Below are 13,352 nucleotides of genomic sequence, written 5' to 3'. Positions count from 1 at the left end.
TAATAATTGAATAGAGACAGTGATTTTATGAGCGTAATCAGATCAAAATTATTAACTTATTGTCACTGAATTTATTATGCACTAATCATATGTGTTGAACATGTTACATTTGTAGGGTAGGCCAAATAATTGTGCTAATATTATATACTTATTATGTTCTGGCCCGCCATCATCCAATTGTTATAATAGGATTTGAAGCAATAGCCTACCGGGTAACTGTTTTAGCACCGTTTTACGCTGCTCTGAGACAAGCATGGGACTTTTACTTTTATTTTCACTGAATCGCTGTTTGGGTATTGGTTAGCCTACAATTACGGTGTGGAAACGGTCATGTTGTACAGTGCCAGGGTTTCGTTTTTAATTTTTCTTGGAATAGAAACACTATAATATTAATCAAACTTTTTAAGTTAAATTTCAAATCAATCCCATATACTACCGTATGTTCTTACAAAAAAGTTTTTAACTTCTTATGGCTGCAAGCCCGACGTCGGTACACCTATGACAACAGCCAGCTCAAGTGCAGGGCGCGAAATTCAAAATATATTTTTTTTAAATATTTAACTTTCACACATTAACAAGTCCAATACAGCATATGAAAGGTACACATCTTGTGAATCCAGCCAACATGTCCGATTTTTAAAATGTTTTACAGGGAAGACACAATATGTAAATCTATTAGCTAACCACGTTAGCAAAAGACACCACTTTTTTTACTCCACCAGTTTTTTACTCCATCAGTAGCTATCACAAATTCGACCAAATAAAGATATAAATAGCCACTAACCAAGAAACAACTTCATCAGATGACAGTCTGATAACATATTTATTGTATAGCATATGTTTTGTTAGAAAAATGTGCATATTTCAGGTATAAATCATAGTTTACATTGCAGCTACAATCAGAAATTGCACCGAAAGCAGCCATAAAACTTACAGACACCAACGTCAAATACCTAATTACTCATCATAAAACATTTCTGAAAAATACATAGTGTACAGCAAATGAAAGACAGGCATCTTGTGATTCCAGCCAATATTTCCGATTTATTAAGTGTTTTACAGCGAAAACAAAATGTAGCGTTATATTAGCTTAGCACAATAGCCAGAAACACTTGGGCGCCGACGACTAGTTCACATCTACGACAGATATATGAAATAGCATCATAAAATGTTTCTTACTTTTGCTGATCTTCCATCAGAATGTTGGACAAGGTGTCCTTTGTCCAGAACAGTCGTTGTTTGGATTTAGAACGGCAACTTTCCCTCTTCATTTAGCACGCGCACTAGCCAAGTGGCACGGATCTCTCCATCGTCAACAAAGTCAGAGAACGGAACACGGCAAAACTCCCGAAAAAATTTCAATAATCTGATTAAACTATATTGAAAAAACATACTTTACGATGATATGGTCACATGTATCAAATAAAATCAGAGCCGGAGATAGTAGTCGTCCATAACGGCAGCTAAACAGAAGGCAATCCCACTGTCCACCTCGCGCTCCCAAGAGTACCGGAAATGAGGGACACGTCATACAAAGAGCTTGTATTCCAATTCAGACCAAGATAAACACTAAATTTCTTCTCTCACAGCCTCTTGACATCCAGGGGAAGGTCTATGAAGTGCACGTAGACTCTTACGTATCATGCCCATGTATAGGCAGGAAGAAGAACAGAGCCTCGATTTCAGACTTTCCACTTCCTGGTCAGGAAGTTTGTGCCAAATGAGTTCTGTTTGACTCACAGATATAATTCAAACGGTTTTAGAAACTAGAGAGTGTTTTCTATCCAATAGTAATAATAATATGCATATTGTACGAGCAAGAATTGAGTACGAGGCCGTTTGAAATGGGCACCTTTAATCAGAGCTACTCAATACTGCCCCTGCAGCCATAAAAAGTTAAATTCTCTAGTACAGCCAATATTACAAAAAGTCATGCTTCTCAAAGATGCCCTCTCTTGGTCAAACTAGCACTAACTAGCATTAATGGCAACAATGGCTGACAATTAAATAACGTGCCATAGAATTCTGCTGCAGCCCGCAAGGTGTGTTGCAGTATGACACAAATTTTACAGGAAGAACCACTGTACGTGGGTGCATGTGCGTTTGTGTTGTATCTTACTATTCTGCTCTGTCCCCCAGGCTCTGGAGAGTGAATATGTTAGCTCCCACCTCCACCTGTGGATCGACCTGATCTTTGGGCACTGCCAGCAGGGACCAGCCGCTGTAGAGTCCCTCAACACATTCCACCCCTACTTCTACGCCCAGAGAGGGAAAAGGACAGGGGGGCAGGATGCACTCAGAGACCCCCTTATCAAGAGCACCATCCAGGGATACGTCAATAACTTTGGACAAGTTCCCAAACAGGTAGAAAGGAGAGAAACCTTGACAATCTACCATTACACATATCTAGGAGTTACTGGTTGTAGAAATTGGGTATATTTCAGTTGGCTCTTGATATGTGCCAGATTTAGCCAGTGATGGCCAAAGTGAGGGTTGTCTCTATGAATGACCTCTACCCTTTGACCCTCAGCTGTTCAACAAGCCCCACCCTCCTCGTGCCGGCTCCAAAAAGGAGGGATCAGCACCCGCCCAGCCAACCCCCTTTTTCTTCAGACTGGACAAGCTCAAACCCTCCATTCAACCATTCAAAGGTAAAGTTCCAACTATAACACTATCATAACATTACTCAAACCCTCTGTACCACTCTCAACACTGTCTAGTACTATTCAATCCCACACAAACTGTATCCAAGCACTTCCCTAACAATTCCCCAAAACAGTAGAATCAGGAGTGCTGTGCTTTACTTTTCTGACTTTATTGTCCCTGTGGGGAAAAATAGTTTGCAGTACTATGTGGAAATCACAGAAGGCTGCTGAGAGGAGGACGTCTCATAATAATGAATGGAATGGTATCAAACCCATGGAAACCATGTGCTTGATGAGTTCGATCACCATCCCAAAAATTCAGTTCCAGCCATTGCTATGAGCCCGTCCTCCCCAATTAAGGTGCCACCAATCTCCTGTTGTTAATATTTAAAAGGCGTTACAAAGAACTAAACTTGTATACAGAAGCGCGAGCGTAAGCAGTGTGTGTACGCAAGAAAGACTCCTGTATTTAATCATTTTTATTCACCTTATTATTTCAAAATAACGTTTTTGTACCTCAATTATTTTATCTAACAGCGTTCCTCAATTATTTTATATACTAGATGGGCCAGGTCCATAGGGAGCAATAGGAAGAGGCTGGCTAGACACTCTTCATAGGGTAATTTACCCAGACGGACTTAGAAACAGCACACACACACACACACAGATCTGCTACTAAGGACCTACAGTATGGAGATGGACCCACCAGCGAAGCCTTGCTTAATAATCGGAATAGCCATTCTGAAGGAGATGAGCTGAATGTGTGTGTATGTTGAGGCGATGCATACCTTCCTGCATATTACATCTCAGAGTGTTGTCTGATCAAGTAGCATGTAGAGATGAATAGAGAGAAGGTGATATTCAAGGATATTATTAATGGTAATGCTGAAACATTCTCCAGGCTCTTTCTGCTTCCAGGGGATTTGGAAGGTAAAGGTGGCGATAGGAAAATAAATATTTTTCCCATCCAGGTTGGAGCAGATCAATTAAAGGCACAATTACAGGAAGCCAGATACACAAACATCCTGATCCTTATGAAAGTGTATGTGTATCCCCTAGGGCAGGGTGGCAGTGTATGGTCTGCAATGCAATATGGGATATTAATTTAATTTAATGAAATTCAGCAGAAGTTGGGGAACTCTTTAATGTGATGGTTTTGAAGTAGGACTGTTATTATTATTTTCCCAGGTAATTTGATCCATGTACTTGGTGGTAGGTGGCAGAGAATAAGTGTAGCCGATACTACGCCACCTAAGTTTACGAAGGAAATCTTTCCATAAAAATATAGCACAGATACAAACAATCTGGTGGGAGCTTGCAACCTGGTTCACACAGACTGGAGGCTGAGACTGTAATAACTTGAGGAGATTCTATGGAGTTAAAAAAAAAATTACCTTTATTTATTAAGAACAAATTCTTATTTTCAATGACGGCTGCCTAGGAACAGTGGGTTAACTGCCTTGTTCAGGGGCAGAACGACATATTTTTAGTCCAACCTCTAACCAATAGGTTACCTGCCGCCTGAAACGAGTTTTAGGGGAGTCGTATAAAGGCCACCCATAACATCCACATAACTGCAAGACAAAGAAAACGGGTGACAGTATGATTGTCTGAATCACTGAATAACTCGGTCTATCAGTCTATATTGTATCGTCAGGAATAACAGCAATTCAACCGGCTCAAGGACTAAACCTACTCAAATCAAAATGGTGCCAAATACTAAAGAAAAAACAATTCAAATCAATAGCTAAATTTAAACTGTACTGTTAATTGCGTATCCCTGGTTCTGATAATATGTGTGAGATATCTCACTATGGGGATTTGCTTTAGTGGATTCTATAACTGAAGTACCAATCACAGTCTGTTGGAGACAGACAGGCTGATCATTCTCTATCATGCCTCTCTTCATTGCGCTCTAGCGAGCAAGGAAACACAGTGAAATATCTCACTCATATTATCATAGAACCATGGTTATGCAAGTAAAGCTAAATTCTATTTGAAATATATTGTTTCGATATCTCACTATGGGGATATAGACTACCCCCGTATCGAGACATGCTCTCCAAAGCCAGACTATTTCCAACACTATCACCCTTCAGAAGCTCTGACCCTAAGGAAGTATGCACCAACAAAAGTGCAGTGACATCCAGCAGGTAAAAACCTCATAAATGTATCAGGTGTGGTTCAAATAGCCATAGTGAAAATCTATTGTTGAAGGAGATGCTTTTGGACCAGCGTTGGCTGCTGAGGTGAGGACGGCTCATAATAATGGAACGGAATTAATGGAATGGCATCAACACATGGAAAGCATGTGTTTGTTGTATTTGATACCATTCCACTAATTCCGCTGCAGGCATTACCATGAGCCTGTCCTCCCCAATTAAGGTGCCACCAACCTCTAGGGTTTCGAATAGTGCCCAAGAAGTGGTCATACTTCTGATGGAATGAGCCCTTCTGGGCCGCAACCCATGCTGTCATTCTTTCCAACATAACATCCTCCTCTACCCAAAAGGAAAGTGAGAGAGAGGCCTCCCCTTGCAGGTAGGTGCCCAAGAAACAAAGATGTAGTTCTAGCTGTCCCTTTTAAACAGGAAGAGAGCCTTGTGGGAAACCACAAGCTCTTAAGGCGAAAAAAAGCATAGTTGTTGCTAACCTTGTGCATAAAAGGTGGGGTAGGGTAACAAGGTAACCTAGGAGAACCCGGGGCAACTCTAGGCACGAATTGTGGACTGATATGTCGTGCAGCTCACTCGCTTGCAGGCGGGCAGACGGTAAAGCGGCACAGAAGGAGAGGTGTTACCTCTCCGCACTTTCCAACGGCTGTCAGGAAGCCTCAAGCGCAATAGAAAAGTCCCAAGACTGGGCTAAAGGGCTGGAGACTAGGCGCAAGCGATGCGCATACTCTATCAACGACATGCGCAGACCAGCTGGCTGGAGTGTTTACAGACATATTCAATCTCTCCCTATCCCAGTCTTCTGTCCCCACATGATTCAAGATGTCCACCATTGTTCCTGTACCCATGAAAGCAAAGGTAACTGAACTAAATGACTATCGCCCTTTAGCACTCACTTCTGTCATCATAAAGTGCTTTGAGAGGCTAGTTAAGGATCATATCACCTCTACCTTACCTGATACCCTAGACCCACTTTAATTTGCATATAGCCCTAATATGGCCACAGACGATGCAATTGTCACCATACTGCACACTGCCCTATCCCATCTGGACAAGAGGAATACCTATGTAAGAATGCTGGTCATTGACTATAGCTCAGCCTTCAATACCATAGTACCCTCCAAGCTCATCATTAAGCTTGGGGCCCTGGGTCTGAACCCTGCCCTGTGCAACTGGGTCCTGGACTTCCTGACGGGCCAGCCCCAGGTGGTGAAGGAAGGAAACAACACCCCCACTTCGCTGATCCTCAACACAGGGACCCCACAAGGGTGCGTGCTCAGCCCACTCCTGTACTCCTTGCTCACCCATGACTGCGTGGCCACGCATGCCTCCATTTCAATCATTACGTTTGCAGACGACACAACAGTTGTAGGCCTGATTATCAACAATGATGGAGACTATAGGGAGAAGGTGAGGACCCTGGCGGAGTGGTGCCAGGAAAATAACCTCTCCCTCAACGTCAACAAAATGAAAGAGCTGATCGTGGACTTCAGGAAACAGCAGAGAGAGCAGTGGAGAAGGTGAAAGGCTTCAAGTTCCTCGGCACACAGACAGTGTGGTGAAGAAGGCGCAACAGCATCTCTTCAACCTCAGGAGGCTGAAGAAATTCGGCTTGGCCCCTAAGATCCTCACAAACTTTTACAGATGCACAATTGAGAGCATCCTGTCGAGTTGTATCGCCACCTGGTACGGCAACAACACTGCCCACAACCGCAGGGCTCTCCAGAGGTGGTGGTGCGGTGGTGGTGGTGGTGCGGTCTCCCCAACACATCACCGGGGGCGCACTGCCTGCCCTCCAGGACACCTACAGCACCCGATGTCACAGGACAACCAAAAAGATCATCAAGGACATCAATGACCTGAGTCACGGCCTGTTCACCCCCCTACCATTCAGAAGGCGAGGTCAGTATAGATGAATTAAAGCTGGGACCAAGAGACTAAAAAACAGCTTCTATCACAAGGCCATCAGACTGTTAAATAACCATCACTAGCCTGCACCTTAGAGGCTCCTGCCCTATATACATTGACATGGAATCACTGGTCACTTTATAAATGGAACACTAGCCACTTTAATAATGTTTACATACTGCTTTACTCATTTCAAATGTATATACTGTATTCTATTCTACTGTATTGCTCGTCCTAATATTTATATATTTCTTAACTCCGTTCTTTAACTTTAGACTTGTGTGTATTGTTGTGAATTGTTAGATATTACTGCACTATTGAAGCTAGGAACACAAGCATCTCACTACACCTGCAGTAACATCTGCTAAATATGTGTGTGACCAATACAATTTGATTTGATTTGATATAACCATACTATGTAACTATCAGAGCCTGCATGACAGGCCAAGATAGTGGTTTAAACAGACTTTGGCAGAAATGATCTGTTCAGGTCCTGTCACTTCTCAGAAGAGCATTACTAATTTCCACAGTGAGTGTAAAGAGTGGCGCTTTGATGATCTCAAGTGGCAGGTTTGTCGCATTCAGTCTTTACCTCTCATGGGCCACACTCAGAAGGTCATAGTGCTAGGTGAGGGTGGTACATTTTTCTGTGTGCATGGGGCCGACAATCCTTGCGTAATGGCAACCGCCAGGGATGGTTGTAAGCAAGAGAGTGATATCCACCAACCATCTCCATCACCGAGGGGGCTTGAAGATGAGGGATAAGCCTGTTACCTCACTCTGCTACCATGAAGGTGTTTGTTTACAACCCTCATAGAGTAGTCGGTTCTAACAGACTGTGGAGTCAATCTGTATAGATGGGTGGTTAGTTGCAACGTCACAAAAACGATGTGCAACAGAAGTGAGCATGTTATTGTGATTCTGGATGGCCAGATTGCTAGCAAGGATGACAAGAACCTACCATGTGGGGAATCGTAAGTGGCTCATTTCAGCTTGTTTCATCTTGTTATTGATATCATGTCTTGTTCTGAGTGATTTCATGTCAATGCTAATATGGCTAAAATTCGCTAGCTAGCTAACCAACAACTGTAACGATGTATTTGAGAGATAACAAGTGCTTATTGTGCAAATGTTTTTGTCAACACAGACTGGTGCGCGATGACCATCCTATTTACCAGGAGAGTTTTCATCTGTATTTTTCATAGCAGTATATTTACCACCACAAACCGATGCTGGTGCTAAGACCACACTCAACGAGCTGTATAAGGCCATAAGCAAACAAGAAAAAGCTCATCCAGAAGAGGCGCTCCTAGTGGCCGGGGACATTAATGTAGGCAAACTTAAATCTGTTTTAGCTCATTTCTACCAGCACGTCACATGTGCAACCAGAGGAAACAAAACTCTAGACCACCTTCACTCCACACACAGAGACGCATACAAAGCTCTCCCTCGCCCTCCATTTGGTAAATCTGACCATAATTCTATCCTCCTGATTCCTGCTTACAAGCAAAAACTAAAGCAGGAAGTACCAGTGACGCGCTCAATACGGAAGTGGTCATATGATGCGGATGCTACGCCACAGGACTGTTTTGCTAGCATAGACTGGAATATGTTCCGGGATTCATCCAATGGCATTGAGGAGTATGTCACCTCAGTCACTGGCTTCATCAATAACTGCATGGACGACGTCGTCCCCACAGTGTCTGTATGTACATATCCCAACCAGAAGCCATGGATTACAGGCAACATCTGTACTGAGCTAAAGGCTAGAGCTGCTACTTTCAAGGAGTGGGACACTAATCTGGGCGCTTATAAGAAATCCTGCTATGCCCTGAGACAGGCAAACAGCAAACAGGCAAAGCGTCAATACAGGACTGAGATTGAATCCTACTACACCGGCTCTGAAGCTCATCGGATGTTGCAGGGCTTGCAAACAATTACAGAATACAATGGGAACTGACGAGCACCAGCTGTTCCGGACGATTGTGTGTGATCACGCTCTCCGTAGCCAATGTGAGCAAGATCTTTAAACAGGTCAAATTTCACAAGGCCGTGGGGCCAGATGGATGGCAATACACAGTTTAGTGCGTATTGCCCAGTACATCACTGGTTCCAAGCTTCTTGCCATTCAGAACCTATATACTAGGCTGTGTCAGAGGAATGCCCAAAAAATTGTCAAAGACTCCAGTCACCCAAGTCATAGACTGTTCTCTCTGCTACCGCACGGCAAGTGGTACAAGAGCATCAAGTCTAGGTCCAAAAGGCTCCTTAACAGCTTCCACCCTAAAGCCATAAGATTGCTGAAAAATTAATCAAATGGCCACCCGGACTATTTACATTGACACCCCCCCCCCCCCCCCCCCCCTTTGATTTTACACTGCTGCTACTCAGTGTTTATTATCTATGCATAGTCACTTTACCGCTACCTACATGTACAAATTACATGAACTAACCTGTACACCCGCACATTGACTTGGTGCTTTATATAGCCTCATTATTGTTATTTTATTGTGTTACTTTTTATAAAATGTTTTACTTTAGTTTATTTTGTTAATATTTTCTTAACTCAATTTCTTGAACTACATTGTTGGTTAAGGACGAAGTAAGTCTTTCACAGTACTACACCTGAATTCGGTACATGTGACAAATACGTTTATTTTATTTGCTGGGGACAATAAAAGGCCACTCAAAATGTGCAATTTTGTCACACAACGTAACGTCACAGATGTCTCAAGTTTTGAAGGAGCTTGCAATTTGCATGCTGACTGCTGGAATATCCCCCAGAGCTGTTACCTGAGAATGTTAATTTCTCTACCATAAGATGCCTCCAAAGGTCTGGCTCCAACGTCTGGCTCTCAGCCAGTCTCACACAAGGGAGCCAATCAGAATACATTTCCCCCCACAAAAGGGCTTTATGACAGAGAGAAAGACTCAGTTTCATCAGCTATCCGGGTGGCTGGTCTCAGACTATCCCACTGTAGTAAACATGCCAATTGCACGCTCCCTCAAAACTTGAGAGATACAGTTGAAGTCGGAAGTTTACATACACCTTAGCCAAATACATTCAAACTCAGTTTTTCATAATTCCTGACATTTAATCCTAGTAACAATCCTGTCTTAGATCAGTTAGGGTCACCACTTTATTTTAAGAATGTGAAATGTCAGAATAATAGTAGAGAGAATGATTTACTTCAGCTTTTATTTCTTTCATCACGTTCCCAGTGGGTCAGAAGTTTACATACACTCAATTAGTATTTGGTAACCTTGCCTTTAAATTGTTTAACTTGGGGCAAACGTTTCGGGTAACTTCCACAAGCTTCCCACAATAAGTTGGGAGAATTTTGGCCCATTCCTCCTGACAGAGCTGGTGTAACTGAGTCAGGTTTGTAGGCCTCCTTGCTCGCACACTTTTTCAGTTCTGCCCACAATTTTTCTATAGGTTTGAGGTCAGGGCTTTGTGATGGCCAATACCTTGACTTTGTTGTCCTTAATCCATTTTGCCACAACTTTGGAAGTATGCTTGGCGTCATTGTCCATTCGGAAGACCCATTTGCGATCAAGCTTTAACTTCCTGACTGATGTCTTGAGATGTTGCTTCAATATACCCACATACTTTTCCTACCTCATGATGCCATCTATTTTGTGAAGTGCACCAGTCCCCCCTGCAGCAAAGCACATGCTGCCAACCCCATGCTTCATGGTTGGAATGGTGTTCTTCGGCTTGCAAGCCTCCCCCTTTTTTCTCCAAACATAACAATGGTCATTATGGTCAAACAGTTCTATTTTTGTTTCTTTAGACCAGAGGACATTTCTCCAAAAAGTACGATCTTTGTCCCCATGTGCAGTTGCAAACCGTAGTCTGGCTTTTTCATGGAGGTTTTGGAGCAGTGGCTTCTTCCTTGCTGAGCGGCCTTTCAGGTTATGTCGATATAGGACTCGTTTTACTGTGGACATAGATACTTCTGTACCTGTATCCTCCAGCATCTTCACAAGGTCCTTTGCTGTTGTTCTGGGATTGATTTGCACTTTTCACACCAAAGTACGTTCATCTCTAGGAGACAGTACGCGTCTACTTCCTGAGTGGTATGACGGCTGCGTGGTCCCATGGTGTTTATACTTGCGTACTATTGTTTGTAAAGATGAACCTGGTACCTGCAGGCATTTGGAAATTGCTCCCAAGGATAAACGAGACTTGTGGAGGTATACATTTTTTTTCTGAGGTCTTGGCTGATTTCTTTTGAGTTTCCTATGATGTTAAGCGAAGAGGCACTGAGTTTGAAGGTAGGCCTTGAAATACATCCACAGGTACACCTCCAATTGACTCAAATTATGTCAATTAGCCTATCAGAAGCTTCTAAAGCCATGACATCATTTTCTGGAATTTTCCAAGCTGTTTAAAGGCACAGTCAACTTAGTGTATGTAAACTTCTGACCCACTGGAATTGTGATACAGTGAATTATAAGTCAAATAATCTGTCTGTAAACAATTGTTGGTAAAATGTATTGTGTCATACACAAAGTAGATGTCCTAACCGACTTGCCAAAACTATAGTTTGTTAACAAGAAATTTGTGGAGTGGTTGAAAAACGAGTTTTAATGACTCCTACCTAAGTGTATGTAAACTTCCGACTGTATGTGGCATTGTGTTGTGTGACAAAACTGCACATTTTAGAGTGGCCTTTTAATGTCCAGGTGCACCTGTGTAATGATCATGTTGTTTAATTAGCTTCTTAATATGCCACACCTGTCAGGTGGATGGATTTTCTCGCCAAAGGAGAAATACTCACTAACAGGGATATAAACATATTTGTGCACAAAATGTGAGAGAAATAATGGACATTTCTGGGATCTTTTATTTCAGCTCATGAAACATGGGACCAACCCTTTACATGTACCGTTTATATTTTGTTCAGTATATTTAGCAGTCTTATGGCTTGGTGAAAAAATCTGTTCAGAAGCCTTTTGGTCCCAGACTTAGCGCTCCGGTACCGTTTACTATACGGTAGCAAAAAGAACAGTCTAGGACATGGGTGGCTGAAGTCTTTGAAAATGTTTAGGGCCTTCCTCTGACACCACCTGGTATAGAGGTCCTGGACGGCAGGGAGTTCGGCCCCAGTGATGTACTGGGCCGTGCGCACTGCCCTTTGTAGCGCCTTGCGGTCGGATGACAAGCAGCTGCCATACCAAGTGGTGATGAAGCCAGTCAAGATGCTCTCAATGGTGCAGCTGTATAACTTTTTGAGGATCTAAAGGGCCCATGCCACTTTTTCAGGGAGAGGGAGAAGAGGCATAGGTGTGCCCACTTCATGACTGTGTTGGTGTGATTGGACCATGATAGGTCCTTAGGTATGCAGGAGGTAGATCAGTTATAATTTTGCAGATAGATTGTGACTTCTATCAATGTAATTGTCTGCATCATTTCCAATCCCCCATATATATTATTTTGGAAATATATATATATATTATTTTAAATATATATTTCCTTTGTTATTTTCACCTAACCCTACCCTAATTGGAGTAAACTAATGTACAACAATACTTAAGCTTCTATTTCTAGCTTATTCATACTATATACATTTTACGGACACAGTATATTTTACATTAGATACCTTTTGTTTGTTTTTAGTCCAAGCGTTCAGCTTGGTGCTAACCCTACACATTTCTAATTTTGACAGAAAGTGGTTTCATTTCAAGCTAAAGTGTAGTGTTAGCTAGCTAACTAATGTTAGCTGGGTGGCTCCCTAGCTGACGTTATTATCTGTTTCCCAGAGCTGTTTGTTTTTCTAGTTACATGCTGACCAGACCGGCCACGTCGCGTGCGCGAGCGTCTCAAAATAAATTTTGAAATCCATGTTATTCAATTATTGCACCCACACTGCTCGCACGCGCCAATGAGCGTCTGCGATGCCAAGGGCTAAAATAGAACTCCTTTCTATTTCTGACGCAGATCGCGCTGCAAGTCCTGCCTCCCCCATCTCCTCATTGGTTTATAGAAGCAGGTACCCACGTGCCATCTCCTCATTGGTTATACCCACGTGGGTGATTGAAAGACGAACTTTGTTGCCGGTTGTCGTGGTAATACTATGAAAGTTTAGATGCGATCACCATATAAGTTCAAAGATGAAAAAGCCTGGAAGGAGGAGAGATGACTAGAAACGATTCGGTTGGCCGTTTTATGTGTGGATTAATTGTCGGAGTAGAGGTCCTTGTGCATTTCAGGTAAAATAACAACTCAATGTTTATATCCCAGGACAAATTAGCTAGCAAAAGCAAGCTAGCTAAATAGGACAAATTAACGTTAGCTAGATAACAATGGGTCTGGTTGGTTAGCTCCCAGCACTGTGGCATTGTTGGCACATTGTTCATTGTTGTTTGGCTCGTTAGCTGGCTCGTTGGCTAACGTTACATGACGTGTGTGATCTTAAACGTTGTTTACCTGTTTGGTTTTATTTCTTTTTTTAACAATATGTTTATTGATTTTTCTTCTTTAACTTCTACTTCCTCAGAAACCCGGGTCCGGGAGCACCCCCCACCACCCCCATCAGTAAAAAAGCTGACTAGCATAGCTAGCATAGCGTCACAAGTAAATAGTAGCATCTAAATATCATTAAATCACAAGTCCAAG

At 42.5% G+C, this 13,352-nt stretch overlaps 1 protein-coding gene across 1 annotated transcript in view; it reads left to right on the top strand.

Annotated features, from left to right (window-relative positions):
• wdfy4 (WDFY family member 4) overlaps positions 1–13,352 on the top strand; it is a 171,972-nt gene that overhangs the window by 132,998 nt on the left and 25,622 nt on the right. Inside the window, exons 53-54 of the mRNA XM_038990764.1 lie at positions 2,140–2,364; positions 2,531–2,651. Coding sequence (XP_038846692.1) covers positions 2,140–2,364; positions 2,531–2,651 — 346 coding nt within the window. The remainder of the gene's footprint in view (positions 1–2,139; positions 2,365–2,530; positions 2,652–13,352) is intronic.

This window comes from Salvelinus namaycush, chromosome 4 (genome assembly GCF_016432855.1).
Source record: "Salvelinus namaycush isolate Seneca chromosome 4, SaNama_1.0, whole genome shotgun sequence".
Taxonomy (NCBI): Eukaryota; Metazoa; Chordata; class Actinopteri; order Salmoniformes; family Salmonidae; genus Salvelinus; species Salvelinus namaycush.
The sequence above is the reverse complement of the archived record's forward strand: the minus strand, read 5'-3'. Positions and strand labels throughout refer to the sequence as shown.